Here is a 19,804-nt window from a genome sequence, read left to right on the forward strand (position 1 = left end):
ACGGTTTAGTGGGCCAGTGTTCGACATTTAATATCTACGTGTGTATGTGCTTTTAGGTGTGCTCAATGTGTGTGCTCCCAGCTAATTAGAAAATAGGTTTTGTAATTCATGTGAAAGTATTAGAGTACACAAGTTTTTTATACATGTCTGCATTAAAAGTTCAACTTTAGCTCGATGAGTTATGTTGCCGATACATGGGGTTTACGCCCTTGATGGGCAGGAAATGGCCGGCACTGTTGAAGACCCACTGCTCCAGCGAAACCACATCGTCGTCGGAGAAGAGCAGGTACAAATACTTCAGAGTGGCGCCCAGGAAGAAAGACCTCTGCACGTCATCCGGTTCCGAAGCTACGTTCCTAACGTCCAGCACACCAGAATATCCGTAGGACTTGCGGCAGTGCTTCTCTATCGCTTGCACCATCTGAAATCCCCACAAGCGGTACTTCGGATGATGGGTCATGCGCCAAAGCACCAAGTAGGTTTCCGCGGCTTCCGGCCTTAAATTGTAAAAGTTTCTCTGGAGCGGCTCTATTTCCTTCTGGCCTTCCTCCGTGAAGGCAAACGTATCCGGACCCAGGCGAGTGGGCGAGTTCCAGTAGCTGTCGTGGCAAGTATCTGCTAGGCCTGTGCCCATGTGGACATACTTTTCCCAGTGCTTCATTAGGGTTTCTGCTGCTCCCAGGACAAACAGGCCGCCGGCAAAACAATCTGAGTGCCTCATACGAAGGAGAAGAGTACCATTTCTGTACGTGGATACGTAGGTCACGTCGTCGGGATTGATGACAACCAGATTTTGGGCCACAGCAAGCAAGCCTTCCTTGAAGATATCCGCATTTTGAGTATCAGCTCTCCCGGATTGAATCCATGACTTTAGCAGGGTATCATAAAGTCGGTTCATGGTGCAGTTTTGGTTTTCCCATGTACCATATTGTGTGCAAAACGCATTGGGATAAAGTCCATTGAGTCTTTTTGTTTTAGCTAAAACCTGCCGGATAGCATCCACTCGATCCTTGTAGACCGGATACCCAGAAATTTCGCTGAGGTAATAGAACTCCAGGTGCAGTGCTCCGAATTCTGCAGTGCGAGAAACGTAGCTCAGATACTTCGTGAGCGTGCTGCCCGTTTTTGGGACCACTAGTTGTCTGGGTATACCAGTTGGCGTGTCGAAGGCAGGCAGGATCTTATCGGCAATGTGGATGGCCTTATCCATGTAAAGCGAATCCCCCGTGAGGGAATACAGAGTAAGCATTGGACAGAGCAGCCTGGATGTCAGTTCAAACACGGACAACGCATCATCAACTCGGTCCAAGCTGAATGACTTCTCGATCCAAGCCCGAGAGCGATTTAGCTCGTTGTCCAGACCCATCAAATGCAAAGTGTCCAAGCTCTCGATGATAGTGGCGCCGAGTTTGTAGGACGCGAAATCGCCACCCACATGGACACGACGGGAAATCGGACGAAACTCGTTGGTGCCCCAAACAACGCGAGCATAGTTTCGCCAGGCGTGCAGCATCATACCCTTAATCTTCTCCCGCATATCGCCAGGATGTATTACCTTCAATGAATTGCCTTCCATATCGTCAGCATTCAATGAATTGCCTTCCATTGGTGGGTTTTTCTGAAAGGATTGCCTCACCATTGCACGGCACTGAATGTATGTAATCACTATAACGCCGAGTGTGAAAATTCCGGTAGCTATAATCCGAAGTCTCGATTTGGTATTTGCCGTATACCAATTATATTGCGCCCGTCTAATAACGAAGAAAAAGAAGTACATTCTGAACCTAATTCAGTCTACATTAAAAGTAAAGTGAGATCGCAGTATGTGCAATTTACTAAACTAAACTGAGCCGACTCTAGTTTCTGGACACTTGATTAAACATTTGAATTCACTTTGTTTGTACTTTAAGTACGAATGCATGTCCGAAGTATGTTCACTATAGTTAAGCTGTAGGCCAACAAAATAGTTTATATAAATACATTCTTAATATTACATATAAGTTTGGATATTGAATATAACTATTTGATATCTACTGTGTAGATATAATATTGCGCATTTGCCGAATGGCGGTCACCAGTCGCGGCTCGCATCCGCTGCTGAGGGTCAGATACTGATCTGGAGCAGCCTTCAGCAGCGTGAGGATCTGGGACAACTGCAGGTTGATGGACAAGCCCAACTCTTCCAGAACGTTGGACAGGTACTCGATATCCACGCTGAGCTGAGTGGCCGCCGAGGAAGGCAGCGACTTGATTTGCAGTATTTGCGTAACGTACAGAACACAGCACTGCTCCACGACCAGCGAGAGTAGCACGTCGGCACAGGGAATGGCTTGCGTATACTTGATGTTGCACACCTCCAGAGCCTGTTTCAGCAGCGATGAAGGCGACAGCAGCAGCGGCTCCAAGTGCTGCGGCAAAGTCAGTAGGTACTGGCCGATTTGGGTGATGCTTTCCTGCGGGGCAAAACTGAAGGAGGGCATATCGATGCCCGACGCAGCGTGATCCTGCACAGGCGGACGAATGTGCGCCAAGTGCGTCTCAATTGGTTGCAGCAATATATTAAGAGTTATGTCATGTGTATCGGCAAAGTGACTCTTTAACGTGGCATAGATCTGCGGAAAGATACCCAGGCTATCCGTCGCCTCCGACTTCTTTTGCTGATAATCAGCTATGCTATTCAACAGCTGGGTGCGTGCTGCATGGTCGCAGGTTTGGAATATGGTGATGGGGCCTCGGTTGGATGGCTTAGTCAGCCTGTTTGCTAGCATGACCATGCGCGTATGCAAATCCTGTTCGAACTGATGCAGTTGAACCTGAAAGTCTGCCAGGCATTGCAGCTGGGACATGGTGTACTGCAACAGTGACCAGTTTTCACTCTGCGCCGCATAGCTGCTGGATCCCAGACTGAGGCCAATCTGCCGTTGGATGCGTCCAAAGCTCTCCAGTTGCCGCTTGAATATGCCGTTCAGCAAGGTAATGAGTTTGCATAGAGCCAAATCACTTGTTATAGAGGCACAACGCTCGCAGGCCTCTTTCAGCCACTCGTAGAGTTTCCGCGTGCTTTCCTCTAGATGACGCACACCATCGCTGGGAGTGGCCTGGTTGGACGAAAGACGATCCACCTGAATTGGAACACAGATTTATGAATAAAATGCAAATTACCGTAGCTATTACATTGCATTACCTGCGTGGATAGTTGGGTCTCCTCCAAGCGCGGGTATTGTTGGATAAACTTGTGGAAATACTCGAAAATCGCCTCACCCAGCAGACGATGCAACTCCTCGGACAAGGTTATGTGCGACTGCTCGAGAAGAGAGTTCAAATGCAGCACGAAACTGTGATTTACCTGGGCGAACACGGACAGCATCTCTAATCTTTCATTGGAGGTCTTCAAAAGCTGTAGAATGTGGGCATCTCGTGTGGGTTGCAATGCCGGCAATAGTTCGGCAATAACCAGGAAGGGCTGCGAAGAGTTCTCGCCGAAGAGGTTGGAGCACCACTTGACCTGGCGTTGGCAGTGCTCGAGCAGCTGATCGTAGTAAAGGGTAAGAAACTGCTGCTGCTGAGGCTGGGACTCTGTGCCCTGCAGCTCCAGAGTTTGCTTCCATTGTTGCTGCCAAAAATTCTTTTGCACAGCTCGGTAATATTGCTGCAGTTGCGGCAGTCGCTGAATGCTGGTGAAGATCTGAACGAAGTGCTGGGCTTGCTCCGTATTGCCTTCAGCAAAGCACTGTACCACGCTTGGTGAGGCCAGTGCCTCCAAGCGGTTTTTAAAGTCCTCCACTTGGGTCTGCCGCTCGGCGTGTCCTGGCAGCTGCTCCTGGGCGTGCAGGGACTTTTGCAGAGCTATTAACTTATCGCAGACTCCCTGTAAAGAGTTAATTAATATGGGAGCTCAGTAGTTAGACCGTTTCGCTGTGCACACCTTCAGATCATTGCGTTCAAAACCATCCTCTAGCTCAGCCAGTAGATTTCCCCATCCATCCGACTCCTGCAGCGATTCCTTGGCCACTTGGAGCTTCTGGCTTTTGGTGTTCAAGCGCTCCAAGGTGGCCATGCATTCGCCGGTTTCGCTTTGCACTGCAGCCACCTCCAATCGCATGGCACTCATCTTCTCTTGCAGCCGGTGTACATCTCCCTGCAGCGCAGCTGACTCCTTAGCGATCCTTGGCATGCTGGCCACCACCTGCCGACTGGACTCCTCCACAGCATTGTTTACCTGGAAATTGATAATATTTTCATACGACTCAAGAACGGGCAGCTCCACTCACGTTGAATATATACAGCTGCAGTTTGGCCACGTAACTCTTGATGAAGGAGGAGGCAGCGTCGCTATCATCGCGTCCATTCTCCTCCACAAACTTCTTGTAGTTGGCGTTTATCCACTCCGCAGGACTAAAATTTGTCCCCGAAAGAGCCGAAACATCCATGGTGTTGATGACGTTGATCCAAGCAGTGTGACCGTGCTGCGTGGGAGGAAATAACCGATGGGTAAGAAGTCCGGATGCGGATAATTTGATAAAAGGCGAAAACTTCTAATTTATGCATAGTTTACTATTCAACGTAGCAGAAACTAAAGAATATTATTCTTTAAAGTCGCTGTACTCTTATTTTTACTTCATTGTGGCAAACCTTCGCTAGTAAAATCGTTGCGGATGTGGCGCGGATGTCGAATATTGTTCGCGGGGCGTTTTGGTATTTTATGGGGATAGCTCCAACGGGCACACTATAAATAATACAATATTTTCCGTAGGAGTTGTTTGGATTTATGTAGGTTTATTTAGTTTTTAAAACATGTCACTTGGTAATGCCGATCCCTGGCACCTAAAAAACACTGTAGTTGAGCAAGGAATATCCGTGTCTCCGAATAATAGCGACAGTTTTGAGGACGACTTCACGCCCCCGCCCTCTGAAAACGAGAGCAACGTCCAAAAGGACGGGCAAATCGAGCCCCTGCCGGATTCCAGCGACTATTTAAAGCTACTAGGTACCGGGACTCAAAGTTGGGAATCAAAGAAAGAGCAGCCCACTAAATAGCATCCATTTCAGAGCGGAAGCTGGCCCGGGTGCAGAAGGGCAACAAGTTGTTGGACAACCTCCGGGACAAGCGGCAGGATTGCATGCGGGGATTGCTGTCTTCGGAGGGAGTGCCCATTTCCATATTCGAGCAGTTCCTCGAGCTAGACGCGCCCATCGAAAGCGGTCGCCTTCATCGCCACCTGCTGCCCGTTCAGGCCGTAAACGTGGGCGAAACTTTCCACATAGTCGAGCACGACGCACTGCAGCAATCGGCAGAGGAAGCACAGAAGGAGGAGGAGGATCAGCCGCCGGCTGAACACTAACAAAATCACAATGGACTCCACATTCGGTAAAGTCTTCATGTTTCTCACGGACCTGGCTTGGAAAAGTCGTCTCACCATCCCCATCATGGTCACAACTGCATTTCTCGTCATGGACATCCGCCTGCAGATCGAGATCAACATTCAGTCCGGGCAATTTGTGAGTGCTGACAATGTATTGTAAATCTTTTTCGTTAAAACCTGTTTGTGCTAATTGTTTGCTTAACTGTTATGTATTATATACATTTTTGCTTATTATTAAAATGCATATGTGGCATTCTAAATTGGACCTTATATTGTATAGAACGCCAGCGATCTGGATGATGTTCAGGAAGGGCTCGACGATCAGTTTGGGCTGCACGATCACGGGTCCGACGACGAGACCGGCAGTGACAGCTATTCAGATGAGGAGTACACAAACGACGATGGGAACAGCGAAGCATCCCACTACAGCGTGGACATTTACGATCCCTGGGGGTCAGACGACGAGATTGACGCCAACTATTCGCGAGAGATGCGGTTCTAATACACAATATAAATTTTAGGTGTAAGCGAAAGTAACTAGCTTTATTTTATGTACATTCGGTAATGTCGAGCCCCTATTTATTCATCTCATACAGTCATAATTAAACAAAAGTAGTTAAGTGCAAGAAATTTATTCGCCCTTACATGTACAGTTTGATTAACTCGTCGCTCACGGCCGAGGGTGTTAGTCTTCCGAGGTCGGTGAAGAGCAGGGTAATGTAGGCGGGCGGCGTATAGTCGACCAGCGGGTGCACTTTGCTTACATCGTTCAGGTGTTTGCGGGAGTACTACAAATAAATCCAGTCTTACTCGCTGTTCCTGCGTTGAATTAGTAAGAACCTACCTTGTACTCGTTTGGCAGATCGCGCTGATTGAGTGGATACAGACGACTGAACTTGAAGCTCTCGGCCAGAACGTAAAAAGGTTTCTTCATCTCACGAGCGCACAGGCCCATGGTGTAGGTGCCAATGCGGTTGATCACGCCTCCACTCTCCACCACGGCTTCAGCACCCACGAGCACGAAGTCCACCGATTCCATAACATAGCCGGTGGCTGAGTCCAGGATAAGAGTGCAGTCGATGCCGGCCGCATGCAGGTCCTTAACCATCTCTTCGCTAAGAACGGTAGGTGTTTACAATTGAATTCTTATGGTAACCCAGTCAAACTTACCCAGAGTTCCCTGTGCCTCCCTGCGTCACATATACGTGGAAGGACTTTTTGTTCTGCGAGGCTGTGATCAACGCCTTGAGGACGACCCGAGATCGGGAGTGCGTCAATATACGACAGCCATCGGTGATGAACCTCTGGGCCTGCTGAGCAATCACCTGGATTGTGTGTTACAAGGAGGGGTTAGTTAATGAGCCAGCTCTGGGTTTTTGTGTCATAGCCCACCTGCCGGGAATTGAGCAGCTTGGTGAGGAAGATTTTTCCGCGATTCAACATAATCTGGCGGCACTCCTCCATGTGCTTGTCGTCCAGACTGAGAGTGATGAACCTACAGAAGAGCTCCCCGGCAGAAACAATGGCTGCTATAGACAAATCCGTTTTCCGCATGGCAGCCACCGCTTCCCTCATGGTTGTGTGTAGAATATGAATGGTGCCAACTGAGGAATACGTTATAAATGAATAAAAAGGGACAGCAACGAGGCTTAACAGCCCACTTACATTGTTTCTTTTCCAGGATCATGAGCAGAGTCCTGATGGCCGCAATGCCGGAGGACAGATCCTTGTCCTCGTCCAGGAGCTGCAGGAAGTATTTTACCACATCTGAGGGTAAAAGTTTAAATTATCACTTGTGTGTAATCTTAGCTACATCCCATGCTCACCAAAATCCTGGACATTTTCCGTAATTTGAGGCATTTTTATGAAATTGTGAAAAGCTACCGCTGCACGTTAAACGTCAACAAAATGCTCAGCTGTTCGAAGGCTTATCTACACTTCGCGATTCGCAGGTACATTTATCGATTGCCAATTCGCACCGCCCGATAACGATTGCCAGATTGCCGGGGCTGAAACGTAAACAATCCAAAATTCTATGGCTATGTTTGTTTTGTTAAACATATTCGGCCCAGAATTGTAGCAAAATCCACAGCATGTAAATTCAAGTTAACCGCCGGCAACGCAGTACATGAAGAGTTCCATTTAAGTGAGCAGTCAACAGCGCTGGGATCGAGGCCTTAGCCTCCGGCGCCGCAACACCATGTTTAAACTGGAGTCCTACATCACTCCGATTCTGCTGAGCTACGTGGCCAAGTACGTGAAGAACTTCCGCGACGAGGATGCCCAAGTGTCGCTGTGGGAAGGCGAGGTCACCTTCCAGAATCTGGACCTGCGCCTGGAGGTGCTCGAGGAGGAGCTAAACCTGCCAGTGGAACTGGTTTCCGGCCACATTCATGAACTTAGCATTCTGGTGCCGTGGACCAAGCTTATGTCCGAGCCCGTGAAGATCGTCATCAATACCATAGAGTTCGTGGCCAAGTTGCCGGACAGTCAGAGCAAGCAGCGGAGGGCCTCCTTCCAGCGAGAACAGCGACGGAAATCCAAGCGAGACTCCGTGGAGCAGCCGGACCAGACCAAAAGTCCCGGACCGGCCAGCTCTTCCAGCGTGGTTAACAAAATCATAAACAACATCAGCCTGCAGTGCCACAACATCATCCTAAAGTATGTGGAGGACGACATCGTGGTCTCTATGAATGTGCAGACCCTTAACTTCAGCTCCGCCGGCGAGGACTGGAAGGCCACCATGGTGGACATACACCCGGTATCCGTCGTCATGCGCAAGTTGCTCCAGATCTCAGATTTAACCATCTGCTTGGACAAGCGCAACACGGCCGGCAGGATTGAGGTGTGCCAGGAGCCGGTTCTCTACCGTTGTACTCTGGAGTGCCGGGTTCTGCGCAAGTACAACGCCAACACGGTGACCACCACGAGCACAACCCGCATTGGAGTTTTCACCAAGTCGCTGGATATCAACGTGTCATCTCTGCAGTTCCCCATGGTTATGAGGCTGGTCAAAATGCTGCTCGAGCTTAAGCCAGCCGAGTTTGAGGAGGACCCCCAGAATCCAGAAGATCAGGAGGCGGTAGCAGAGGGCAGCGAGTCGCAGCAGGGAACCGAATCCGCCGGTCAGAGCGTCCTTTGGTGGGCCTGGAACCTACTGCCCAGTTTCGATACTGAGGCGCCTTCCTCGTCCTGCGACTCTCCCACTGGCCACGCCTTCGATCTGGGAATCTACGCCGAGGAGCTGAACTTCCAACTTAAGAACTCGGAGTACTTTACCGACCAGAGCATGGGTGGCATCAAGCGCATACGATACACGCCCATACTGCGGATCAGTTTGGGCGGACTTTATTACGAGCGGACAATTCTTAAGGAGTGTGACTGGGCCAACGTCAAGGCGGGCCTGTCTAGCATGTGCATGGAGCCATTGGGTGCTTACCGTAGCGATGATCCCGTGGATCGCAAGCTGGTCAATACCCAGGAAGTGAGCAGATCCTAAGACTGTTTATTGTCTTCATTACTTACTAATTATTCTATACAGTTTCAGCAAGAGCGCTCCTTCATCGACAAGAGTTTGTTTGACGAGAACTACATGTTCGCCGATCGGTCCTGGTGCAGCTACAACTACGAGGATTACGTGGCCAGGAATACGGATGAGTACATGCTGTTTCGCAGTCCAGTTTTGGCCTTCGACGTCATCGAGCACCGGGTGTCGAAACCAAGCAGCCATCCCGTGGCGGAAAGCCAACTCAGAGATCTGGGAGTTCGCATCCAGTATCGCCTTCTGTCCGCCGGAATCACGTTCCACTTTTCGCAGTCGTTTGTGCAGGTTAAAAAGGTAATTAGCGATTTAATTCGTCCTTACGATTACCCGGGATATCGTTCAGAATCGGTGAAGGACGAGGATCGCGGTGTCCCCGAGCCGGACAACAAGAACTCCGAAATGACTATACCTGATCTGGAGTATCTGATGGGATTGGTGCCCACCTGCAACTACAAAATAGAGCTGCGGAACATAGTGGTTCAGTTGTACCCCCGCCAGCAGCAGGAAGAATCCTCAGCCATGAATCAACACCAACTGACGACCACAGTTAGACAATCATTACTACCATATTTGCAGCTTAAGGTCTCCCTAGTCGAGGGCACAATGTGTGGACCAGTAAATCCTGTTCGCCTGGTCCAACTGATTACCCATCTGCAAGATAAACCTCGGGAGGTAGTTAATGCCTGCTACAACTGTTGTCACTTCAACGTGAAAAACTTGGCGCTTATGATTCTGAATACAACTCCGGATAATGGACGTGCCAAACTTTTAAACATTCCACGCGTTCAAGTCAACTGGAACCGCCTGCTAGCGCCTCATCTTTGGCGTCAAAACGAGGCGCCTTTAGAGACCTCGGAAATCAAATCGGAGATCATAACTTTAGAGTTCTCAAAGCGCGAGCTAATCGTCGCAAGGCGCTTGGTCCCGCTGATCTCGAGTTTTAATGGCCCAGATCTTTGCGATCTGGCCCACATTGTAGCCAATGTCAACGCCAACTCGGATGTGATCAAGCTGCAAAGTGTGGGCACCAAACTGAGCCTGAGTTATCACAGGTATCATACACATTTGGCTGCAGTGGGTTCGCTTCAAGGTGTGCACACCGATGCCGTCCATACCAAAATGAACATACGAAATGTGGTGTTGTCCACTTCAAAGAACGCAAACAACAGGTGGCTGGAGATGCAGTGCCAGTTTCCTCTGGAGGAGGCCAGTTCGGAGCTGGAAAAGATTCCCGGCACAGTGGTGTGTCTTTGGCTGGAACCATTTCGCATCACCACGGACATATATCTGCTGCAGTTTCTAAATTTTTCGGATAACAGTGGAAGGCAAAAGACAACAGACAAGGGTACGTGATTTTCTATAAAACACTTTAGAAATTATAAAGGATTTATTTCTGTTTTCAGAAGTAGAAACTGATTTGGAGTCTGTGAACCATTCGGAGCCACCAATTACACAATCGGTTTCGAATTACTCCACAATTTCTGCCTCTGCAATGGCCTTGAATGATTTTCAACCGCGTCGAATCAGCAGAAACAATAGTCGAAAGATCTCGGTTCCCGAAGAGACAGTTCATCTAAGTTCCGAGCGGGATGAGAGGCACACCCAGGCAGAACCATTGAACATACCCGTTGCCAGTAAGCCTCAACCCAGTAATTTCGATACCAACGACTTTGTGAAGCGACTGACAAAAATGGTGGTGCTGGTGGAGATCGCACAGGCTAAGATTGACGTATGTGAAGTAATGATGCGCAAAACTCCTGGAGACGCGGATGTGGAGTATACTTCCATTCGCCTGCCGCACATTAAAGTAAAATCGGGCAATTGCGAGGCCATTCAACGAGGAAACATCAGAGGAGTTATTCCAGTAGCGAATAATACTGAGCTATTCAATTGGGTCTTCGACCTAAACGAGTTTAACGTTTGCTACCGCAGAGCTAATGTGACCGAGATGATTGTAGCTCCAGTCAGGACCACTATAACGTTGGCTCTGTCTTTCAAGGCATCTGAAAAAGCCGACGGAAAAGCTGAAGGGAAATCGGAGCAGGATAAGAGTGCCAAGGACTCGCCGGAGCAAAACACTTACTCTATAAATGTGCATGTGGATATGTCGGCCATTAACATTTTCGCGCAGCGGGTAAGAGGAGCTATTACAGGACCTGTTCAACTTTCTTTAAATAAATCTTCTTTCAGGTGAAACTGTTACATGAGCACTGCTTGATTATGTCTAAGATGTATGGTTCGCTGTGCCCGGACGAACCTGTATCCAAGTGGCAGGCAGCCAAAACGAAACCGAGGCTGGAAGTTTACACTGGGAGTGCGCAAAACTATCCGGCGATAAAGGAGTTTCTGGAGCTAGATCCCAACTTCGAAGCACCGCAAGTGAAAAGTGGTAAGAATTAATACACCCAGGTTTTAAAAATGAATTATAAATGTATTATTTCACTTAGCTCCCAAAAGTTCAGTGGTTCTATTTTGCCAATGGACCATTCCACGTATCAGTTTTGAAATGGAAAACTCCAATGATTTCAAACACAGCAAAATCGTAATGATTCTGGAGGACTTACTCCTGAATATCGACAAGCATAGTGACTTCAACAAGATTACCACCAAAATAGAAAACTTCGGCCTTAACTATTACGAGGAAAAGCATAACGAATGGGAAAAGATCGACGACCTGCATATCAAAATGTTGGGGGATAGCACAAACTTGCCATTGTTTAGTGTGGTGATAACCACTGTAAGCCTTAAGGATCTGTATGCAAAGATTGGGGCAAGAAACCCTCACAACAAGCAGCACACTATCTCCGAGGTGCTCATCGAAGTGCAACCGATAGAAATGGTACTGAACCTGGACCAAATTACCGAGTTCATGGTTCCGATATGCGAGGTCCTCGAAATTATGGGAGGTTCTGTCTCCGCACAGCCAGAAAACACACCGAGCGCACCAGTTCAAAGCAAGATTACAACGGTTCAAGATCTACCAATGGTGCATTTAAACAGCAAGGGAATCTACGTTTATCTTCCTCTGTCTACAGGCAAAAAGAGCTGTAGTGTCCTACTGCTAAGGGTTAGTACTCCAATAATTGTTAAAGTTTTGCAGGTTAATTGTATATATGTATATTGCAGATTGAAAGTATTCAACTAACTCCAAGTCTGGAAAATCCTCTAGTTCGCCAGCTCGTGCGGCCAGATATCTACCAAAAAGCAGCAGAGCTGAACATGCTCAGCACCCCGGGAGCACTGGTGGAGGACCGTCAGTATGAGCTTAGTGTTCGGAGGGTATCTCTGTCCACCGGAAACTGGAAGCAAACACAAGAGTATCGTATAGAGAAGACTCTGGCGAGCAAACATGACAATCCCGCTTTCGAGTGGAACAACCAAAGTCAATCCACCGAGCTGGATCATATGGAAATATTCAAAGACTTTGATTTCATTATGATTTATGCTCCGGCTATAAGCTACGATCGATTTTTGGTTTGCGGACAGAGTGTGGAGTACAATTGCGCCACCGATTTTGTGGCTTCCTTAAACACCCACCAAATCAGTTTGATCAGCTGCATCATAGTGCGCGCGCAGCGTTTAAGTTGTATAATCAACCAGGTCTGTGTTAAAAATGCTGAGTTACCAAAAGCGAGATCGCACAAAACGCTGGGAGAAATTTCCAAATACAACAGCGTGGACAACTCCATATACTTTCCACCAGATCCCAAAGTTTGTAAGGATACTCGGATCTCAAAATCTTCTAAAAAGCGGGTCAGTGATAAACTAATTTCCACAAATGCAAGCACAAGTTTTACTGATGCCAAAGGCAGTAGTGACTACTTTTACGGTTCCTGTCAAAGCGATTCCGGAATTCATTTGGGCAGTCGCATGAAAGGATATCCAAGATCGCTTGTGGCGGAAGAGATTAACCGGAGTGGACGCCAACCGTTTGTCCTGAGTTACCCTAGCAGCGTATCCTTTGTGGCCGGCATATTCGTCCTTACAATTTACGATGTGCTGGAGTTGGAAGAACTGGAAAGGCCCGTCATGAAACCACTTTTTTTGATGACTGTATCTCAGCCCAGTTTCATGTCCACCCAAAACTTCAAGGCAGCCGTGACACAAGCCTCGATTTTTAACATTAACATAAGCGTAGCCAGAGCAGATGCTGAGGGAAAAGTAGATTCGGAACGGTTTAATGAGTCGGTGTTTGATACGTTACCTGGCCAACTGGGAAGCTCGGGTATTCCACCTCCCCTGCTTACAATTAAGACCCAATATGACCGCCTCCATCAGAAGGAAGTCGATGTGGAGCTACGGAAACCCATCCTGTTGAGGATATGCGAGAATACTATCAAACAATTGGCTAGTGATGTTATCCGCATTTACACTGTTCTTCACGAAACACCCTGCTTTAATGTACGTAGTCAGCGTCCTGTGCCCGAAGGATCTCAACTCCGCCAGATGAAGACGAATTGCTACAACGCGGATAGGTTTCACTTGTCTTGTGATCGTATAACAGCCAAGTTCTACGATGAGGAGAGAACCTACAAATGCAGCTTTGTCTGGCTGGATCTCAGCACCCGCATTAAGTTTAGTAGTCGCCCTCAGAAAGCGGTTATAAGGTCCAACATAGGATCATTCTACGTGCAGTCCGGAGAAAAGATGCTGCTCCACCCTTTGCTGATGCGTTTGTCGGTGGATTTGGTCAGTGAGCCTTGGTCTGAGGAGTTGTTGGTCAATGCCACACTCAAGCTAAATTACCTTCACATCGACGCGGGTGTTTTCAGCATACTGCAACTGCAAAAGGCACAGCATGGAATGAACCGGATACGCGAATACGCCGATCGGGAATGGCAGCAGTTTCTGCACAGTCGCCCGGTTCTGGGCACTCCGAAAGATGTCTCACCCTGCGATCTGATTAAGTGCACCCCTTCACACGAATCGATAGAGCGGTTAAGGCGTCCGCTGAAATCAAACGCGGAATTCTATCAGGATGACCTGAGGTGAGTTACTAAAGACACAATAGATGTCTTTCTATATTTTACTGACTAGTGCATTTTACACCTCAGAGCTGGCGCCTTCCAGTTTGTGTATCTGAACTCCGAGTCTGTACTGCCAATGCCCTATCAGGTGCAGATCATTAAGAAAAACTACGGCATCATCTGCTGGCGATATCCGCAGCCGCGCCAAATGACAAGCATACACATATATCCGGTTCCTATGCCAGTAAGTCACTAATATGATGATTATCGATATTTCTTTTGTCTAATTTATGTTTTTATATGCGAAAAAGGTAAGCCGGCCCATACATATCAGATGTCGCATGGAGTACTTTAGTGAAACGCATGAGACTTTCCTGCACTACTGCGATTTTATGCTCTCGGAGACCTCTACTAGGCAATTGACTCCACCTGATCGTCCGATCTGTGCCACCATTTGGAGGGTTGTCATATTGCAATCGTTGATCTCTGTGGACGGAACCTGCTTTGAAGGAAGTGAGGACGAGGACCTCTCGGTACGCTTTCAATATAAAGCTATACAATTCAAGCCCCTAAGTATTTACCTTCATTTATAGATTGAGTACCTCCAGTCGGACTTCAAAGTGGACGAAAATAATGATTTCATATTGCATCCAAAAGTGCTAGTGGGTTGCATGCGAATCGATACAGTTTTCAGGGCAGATAAAGTGCCTAAGCTACAGTTGTTGCTTTGCTGCAAGGACATCGAACTGAACTTTATGAACCAGACGGATAACACTGGCGAACTCCCGAAACAACTTAATAAGTACCACCTTAGGCAAAGCCCTAATATTAGGCAAACCTTTCTTACTGTGCACGTGGAGGATCTACAAATGCATTCGAGCATATACTCCAGAAAAGATTTCAGTTTGCAGACCGAGATGCGCACTCGAGTTGAGTGCTTGGATTATGGATTCCTCAACATGCTGGATGTGCTAGAGCCAATGAAGTTCTCCAGCTATGTAAGGCTGACCGACTACCCACGCTCTCTGGTGCAAGCTAATTTCCTAGTGGATAAGCTTCGGCTCAACTGCGGTCCCCATGTGATCCACACTTTGCTGAGTTCCAAATACCACTGGCAGGAAGTTTTGCAGCAGAAGGCTGTGCGACACGTTGTGATGCCGAAGTTGGTTATAGTTAACCGGATACAGGCACCCATAAGCTTTGGGCAAACCAACACAGTCGAGATAATCCCCGTTAATCCTGGTGAAATGCAGCTCTATCACTTCCGAAGCTGCTCCCACGCCCAGGAACTAACCTTCTTCATTTCAAATCCCAAAACCCATCTGGTGGAGTCAAGTGATTCAGTGCACATAGCACTTAAGTTCGAGGACGAAGAAAAGATCCATCATTTGCGAGTCGGAGAGAACTGTATTACGCTCAAGTTGGGCAAACTCTCCACCACCCAGATTTATATTCTAGTCAAGGGACAAATAGAGTTAATCAGCATGGTTCCTTTTCATCTGGTCACGGAGTTTCGAGAGGAGGAAATAAATTACGACGAAAGCACCCCGCCGGAGCATCTACTCTTGTCCAAAGAAAGATCATCTTACTACCAGAATGTCAAGCGCAACGTCGATATCAACATGCGGTAATTGACTTATATTTTCACATCCCATTAATTCTCTAAAAATGATACCATTCTTTAGACTCAAGCTGACCGCCGGACTTGGAAGAGGACGCACTGGCGACATCCCACTGAAAACCAACAACAACTTGCCGTGGCTGGTGAAGGTTCCTACGCAATCTGCTCAGCAGTTCATCAGCATTTGGGTGCGAATATTGCGCGAGGACATTCAAATGGATAAGGCCACCGAGGACTTTCAGCCGCAGAAGATACTGATCTGCATATGGCCTATCTTTGAGATATGCAACATGCTAAGCTGTGCAGTTAAGGCGACTGAAAGTACCACCGGCGAAAGTTCCACAATCGAAGCCAAGGGAGGCAGATGGGCACTGAATACTGCAACAACCCACGCAACGGAGCATAACGTTGGCTTCACGTTCTCGTAAGTTTTATAAGCATCTTAGGTCGATCGAAGTTAAACTGTGGCTTTAATTTCAGCGGTGTCTTGCGAGGAACTTCCAAAGATGAATATTCGCTTATGTTAAGGACAATGGACTGGCACAAGTTCTTTTATTACGATCCCAGTGTTTGGACCATCGAAAATGCTCTGCATAAACTTGGCAAGTCATCAATGCGCAAATGGCCTTTAAACGATCCTGAAGAGTTACGCGTTAGCCGCGTGCTAGATTTTGACAATCCCTTTGATGTAAAGTACCAGACTAAAGCGACGAGGGAGTTTTCCTGCTGCCAAGGACTAGACGTGACTGCCTGGGGCATGTTCATCAATGGAACGGGCTTAGATGTAAGCATTTTAATGATTCAAGAACAGACGCGTCTGGATCTTAAAGCGAACAGTTTGCAAATGATGCCAAAGCTCAGGAGTGCTTTCACAATCGATGTGCGATTTGACAACGGGTGGATATCCTCAACTCCGATCTGTTTGGAAGATTTTACACAAAAATCATCCAGCAACGCCGGGCGATCATTGTATCTGCGGTACAATTCATTCGTGGATATAGTCATAGTAGAAAGGGATGAAGTATTGCGCCTAGTACTGGAATACAGGCAGGAGGACGACGGACGTCGTCTGTTCAAATTGCGATCGAAATTCGTATTCACCAACTTTACGGATGTGGTCCTGAATGCGTTGACTCTAGCCATGGACCACAAGGAGAATTCTACGCGGGAAGAAGTGGAGGCATATTCAGTTTCCAAAAAGGCCCGCAGTCTTATTTCATCCGATTCGACCAAGAACTGGTATGGGTTATAATTATAACTGCTTTTTTTTTGCTAAATTTCTTCATTTGCAGCATGGGCAATGCAATGGACGTTTTCTACGATCTTAACGCCCATAAGGCCAAGCACAACTGTGATACAGCATTCGTCTATTTCGTTTGCTTTAGTGTTGGTGGTAATCGGGAGATCTCCATACCAATTCCCTTAGCCATACCTTTCACCAGACGCTGCTTCAGCTTGCAAGCGGGACACGAATCCATTCCATTGATGATCACTCTGATAGAGAAGGACAATATCCACTATTTGAATGTGTTCCGGGACACAGCACCTGCCATTGTCATAAGCAATAATACGAATGTCAAGTTTATTGTGGCCCAGACGAGCGCTTCGGAGAACAGCAATGTGAGCTGCACGAATTCGGAGTTTGTGGGAAGGAACTTCGAGTGGAATCAGTTGGTCCTGCCTCACAGCAATTGCTATTACACCCCTCCGCAGATGTACGCTAACTTCCCAGATGTGGAATTCACAATGTGCAATTTATCCTTAGCAGTTTACAAAGGTTTGGAGCTCAGCACGCTATCTAGCATAGGTTACTAAAGTTCTATTTTATTTTTCAGATAAGCTGTGTGCCAAGAACAAGATCGCTTGGTCAAAACCCATTCGGACCGACAAGTCTTGGCAGAAATTCCTGCATGTGCCGCATCACGGGGACGTGAAGGTGGTTGTCTGTGACAAGCATCGAGCTATTCGCCTGAACATCTACTATATAGCTCAGCAGCTGGAGTTTTCGGTTAAGGATTTGCGATCACGCCTAACGAAACCAGAGAATGATTCGATACCAACACAGGAGCAGGCTGCTCTGACACCAGATGAGAGCTTGGAGCAAGAGAACAGCACTATTAGGGACGCCTTACCGAATATGGTGACGTGTGCCCATTTTAACGAAGAGTGTGAAAGCAAAACGCAGACAAGGATCAAAATTTTCGTCAAGAGCTTTGTGTTCAGCCTGCAGACAGACAACCGGCAAAATGACTTCTTGAAGACGGAGGTGTGCAATATCTATGCTGATGATTCAATGCTTATCTACGACGATGACGACGATCAGCGAGAGCTGCGTCTGCAGTTGCCAAACCTGCAGGTAGACAACCAATTGTACTCCAGTGGGAAGTATGATTTTCCCGTGCTGCTTTGTGCGGAAAAACTCTACAGACGCAACTGTAGTCTGCCACAGGTCTACGATTTGGACTATGTATATAAGCAACAGGCACCACGAACTCACGTCTCGCTGTTCACGTTCATATTCTACCAAGATGAAATGCAACTGCAGAATGTGCGATGTCAGATTCCACCCTTTCGTGTGTATATCGAAGATGCCTACCTGAATCAACTGCTGGAAGCACTGGTAGAGTGTGAACCGTCCAACTGTGTGTATAGTCCCCCTGTGGAGCAGGATCAGATTCTTCTGCCAGCCGGAATGACCCTTCTGCCCGACCAAGTTGTGGCCCAGTCATTGTACATATCGGAACCCTTGCGTCTTAATAGTTTTACGGTGGAGCCCCTGAGTCTACTGCTATCCGTCCATACTTCCTCGAGGCTCTATATAGCATTAGATCACTCTCCCCTTTCCTTCTCCCGCTACGAGCGTCAGCAAATCCTTACAGTTCCCCTTCGTTTCGGACAATCACTAGGACTGCACTACCTCAGCGGGGCAATTTTCGGAGCCGGCTGGGTCGTGGGTTCCCTGGAGATTTTGGGAAGTCCCAGTGGGCTGGCGCGCTCGTTCAGCACCGGACTGCGAGACTTTGTGTCCATGCCCGTTCAGGGTCTGTTCCGCGGACCTTGGGGCTTCCTAGTGGGAGTGACCCAAGGTTCTGCCTCCCTGCTGCGCAATGTGACAGCAGGAACCGTGAATTCCGTGACCAAACTGGCTGGTTCAGTGGCGCGAAATCTCGACCGGCTGACTCTGGACGCAGAGCACATCGAACTGACCGAGGCGAGGCGTAGAGCCCGGCCACAGGGCTTCGCCGATGGACTTACCCAGGGTCTGACTGGATTGGGCATTAGTTTGCTTGGCGCTGTTGGCGGATTGGCACATCACACCCTGGAGGCACGAAGTTCCGTTGGCGTTATCGCTGGTCTGACCAAGGGCATTGTTGGAGCACTAACGAAACCTATTAGTGGAGCAGCTGAAATGCTAGCGCTCACGGGCCAGGGTGTCCTGCATACGGTGGGCTTTAATGCCATGCCCCAGCAGGTGGAGCCCAGTTCTACGCGAAACACCGCCCAGCATGGAAGCTCCAATCGCATTTGGAGCTATCTGCCCGAGGAGTTGAGCCGCGATCAGATGCTGTTCTTCTGTGAGATCACACTGCTGATCAGCACGCAGTTGCGTCCAGCCTTGCTGTTCCTAACCTCGTCCGTATTGGCCATCATGCAGTCGGACAGCGAGGACCTGGCCTTCGCCTCGCCCGTTTCCAAGGTGGATGTGTTGGCGGACCGCGATGATCCCTCCAAGCTGTACTTGAGTCTGAAAACGGAGAGAAGGGATGACTTCGAAGGGGTGAGTAGTAGATCAGCCATTAGTTGTATCTCATTAATAATCAATCCTGTATTTCTAGCAACTTAACTACACCAATGAGCGCATCATGAAGTTCCTGAACGCCTCTCGACTTCAAAGCATAGCCAACGATTCGCTGAACGATCTGCTCCAGCTACACGAACTGGATGTCGACGACCGAATCCAGCGGCAATCGCAGTGCATCTTCTACATTAAGCCCAATGTAGGTGAACACCTGATCCACTACCTAAAGGTAATTAGTCGGATTCAGCATTGATAGTAAATATGCATCTGTGCGTACGTTTCGGATTAGTCCAAAGTATTCCTAGAATCCTGTGTATTTTATGCCAAAAAAAGACATTTTTTGTTACAATTTTTGCAATAAAAATTAAAAAAGAACATTAGTGAACATATTTTCCTCACATCTGCTTCCTCTGTGCTGTTCAATTCCGCAAAATCCCATCAATTCCATCGGTTTTAGCCAAAGCCGCCCACAAGTCGGCATTGTATCTTAAAAGTTACAACTGGTACAAG

General features: G+C 47.9%; 6 protein-coding genes across 8 annotated transcripts; 3 read left to right on the forward strand and 3 right to left on the reverse strand.

Annotated features, from left to right (window-relative positions):
- Positions 1-145: 145 nt before the first annotated feature.
- On the reverse strand, positions 146-1,787 carry LOC122621660 (mannosyl-oligosaccharide alpha-1,2-mannosidase IA). Its single transcript, XM_043799601.1, has one exon. The coding sequence runs from the start codon at positions 1,775-1,777 to the stop codon at positions 167-169; it is 1,611 nt and encodes a 536-aa protein (XP_043655536.1). The 5' UTR covers positions 1,778-1,787; the 3' UTR covers positions 146-166.
- Positions 1,788-1,806: 19 nt separating this feature from the next.
- LOC122621663 (conserved oligomeric Golgi complex subunit 7) lies at positions 1,807-4,568 on the reverse strand. The gene is made up of 4 exons (XM_043799609.1): positions 4,272-4,568; positions 3,926-4,219; positions 3,185-3,868; positions 1,807-3,122 (listed from the first exon to the last, which is right to left on the reverse strand). Exons 1-4 carry the CDS (start codon positions 4,428-4,430, stop codon positions 2,031-2,033), a joined length of 2,229 nt encoding a protein of 742 aa, XP_043655544.1. The 5' UTR covers positions 4,431-4,568; the 3' UTR covers positions 1,807-2,030.
- A 159-nt stretch (positions 4,569-4,727) lies between these two features.
- On the forward strand, positions 4,728-5,342 carry LOC122621666. The gene is made up of 2 exons (XM_043799611.1): positions 4,728-4,987; positions 5,050-5,342. Exons 1-2 carry the CDS (start codon positions 4,795-4,797, stop codon positions 5,340-5,342), a joined length of 486 nt encoding a protein of 161 aa, XP_043655546.1. The 5' UTR covers positions 4,728-4,794.
- Positions 5,343-5,352: 10 nt separating this feature from the next.
- LOC122621667 lies at positions 5,353-5,993 on the forward strand. The gene is made up of 2 exons (XM_043799612.1): positions 5,353-5,499; positions 5,644-5,993. The coding sequence occupies exons 1-2, from the start codon at positions 5,353-5,355 to the stop codon at positions 5,863-5,865; spliced, it is 369 nt and encodes a 122-aa protein (XP_043655547.1). The 3' UTR covers positions 5,866-5,993.
- On the reverse strand, positions 5,980-7,334 carry LOC122621665 (translation initiation factor eIF-2B subunit alpha). Its single transcript, XM_043799610.1, has 6 exons — positions 7,190-7,334; positions 7,029-7,130; positions 6,756-6,967; positions 6,534-6,688; positions 6,208-6,478; positions 5,980-6,151 (listed from the first exon to the last, which is right to left on the reverse strand). The coding sequence occupies exons 1-6, from the start codon at positions 7,221-7,223 to the stop codon at positions 6,005-6,007; spliced, it is 921 nt and encodes a 306-aa protein (XP_043655545.1). The 5' UTR covers positions 7,224-7,334; the 3' UTR covers positions 5,980-6,004.
- Positions 7,335-7,353: 19 nt separating this feature from the next.
- Positions 7,354-19,683, forward strand: LOC122621662 (vacuolar protein sorting-associated protein 13B). Of its 3 annotated transcripts, none has more exons than XM_043799606.1 (14): positions 7,392-8,847; positions 8,905-10,252; positions 10,311-11,041; positions 11,098-11,296; positions 11,355-11,974; positions 12,034-13,895; positions 13,962-14,118; positions 14,186-14,407; positions 14,468-15,501; positions 15,560-15,919; positions 15,976-16,734; positions 16,788-17,272; positions 17,331-19,273; positions 19,332-19,683. In XM_043799606.1, exons 1-14 carry the CDS (start codon positions 7,564-7,566, stop codon positions 19,545-19,547), a joined length of 11,220 nt encoding a protein of 3,739 aa, XP_043655541.1. In that variant the 5' UTR covers positions 7,392-7,563; the 3' UTR covers positions 19,548-19,683. The 3 variants fall into 3 exon arrangements, with proteins under 3 accessions (XP_043655543.1, XP_043655541.1, XP_043655542.1); XM_043799607.1 differs by lacking the exon at positions 7,392-8,847 and having other exon boundaries at positions 9,083-9,201; positions 9,251-10,252; XM_043799608.1 differs by lacking the exons at positions 10,311-11,041; positions 11,098-11,296; positions 11,355-11,974; ... (7 more) ...; positions 17,331-19,273; positions 19,332-19,683 and having other exon boundaries at positions 7,354-8,847; positions 8,905-9,201; positions 9,251-9,381.
- Positions 19,684-19,804: the final 121 nt, after the last annotated feature.

The sequence above is a fragment of the Drosophila teissieri genome, chromosome 3R (genome assembly GCF_016746235.2).
Source record: "Drosophila teissieri strain GT53w chromosome 3R, Prin_Dtei_1.1, whole genome shotgun sequence".
Lineage (NCBI taxonomy): Eukaryota > Metazoa > Arthropoda > Insecta > Diptera > Drosophilidae > Drosophila > Drosophila teissieri.

Coding starts and splice junctions, on each gene's coding strand:
- LOC122621665 (XM_043799610.1), bottom strand. CDS start 7,223: ATGCCTCAAATTACGGAAAATGTCCAGGATTTTG. Junction 6,689..6,755: donor AGCTGCTCAATTCCCGGCAG/GTGGGCTATGAC, acceptor CACACAATCCAG/GTGATTGCTCAGCAGGCCCA. Junction 6,479..6,533: donor GGAGGCACAGGGAACTCTGG/GTAAGTTTGACT, acceptor TACCGTTCTTAG/CGAAGAGATGGTTAAGGACC.
- LOC122621663 (XM_043799609.1), bottom strand. CDS start 4,430: ATGGATGTTTCGGCTCTTTCGGGGACAAATTTTAGTCCTGCGGAGTGG. Junction 3,869..3,925: donor TTGAACGCAATGATCTGAAG/GTGTGCACAGCG, acceptor AACTCTTTACAG/GGAGTCTGCGATAAGTTAAT. Junction 3,123..3,184: donor AGACCCAACTATCCACGCAG/GTAATGCAATGT, acceptor GTTCCAATTCAG/GTGGATCGTCTTTCGTCCAA.
- LOC122621667 (XM_043799612.1), top strand. CDS start 5,353: ATGGACTCCACATTCGGTAAAGTCTTCATGTTTCTCACGGACCTGGCT. Junction 5,500..5,643: donor ACATTCAGTCCGGGCAATTT/GTGAGTGCTGAC, acceptor TATATTGTATAG/AACGCCAGCGATCTGGATGA.
- LOC122621662 (XM_043799606.1), top strand. CDS start 7,564: ATGTTTAAACTGGAGTCCTACATCACTCCGATTCTGCTGAGCTACGTG. Junction 11,042..11,097: donor TTAACATTTTCGCGCAGCGG/GTAAGAGGAGCT, acceptor ATCTTCTTTCAG/GTGAAACTGTTACATGAGCA. Junction 13,896..13,961: donor TTCTATCAGGATGACCTGAG/GTGAGTTACTAA, acceptor TTTACACCTCAG/AGCTGGCGCCTTCCAGTTTG.
- LOC122621660 (XM_043799601.1), bottom strand. CDS start 1,777: ATGTACTTCTTTTTCTTCGTTATTAGACGGGCGCAATATAATTGGTAT.
- LOC122621666 (XM_043799611.1), top strand. CDS start 4,795: ATGTCACTTGGTAATGCCGATCCCTGGCACCTAAAAAACACTGTAGTT. Junction 4,988..5,049: donor CGACTATTTAAAGCTACTAG/GTACCGGGACTC, acceptor CATCCATTTCAG/AGCGGAAGCTGGCCCGGGTG.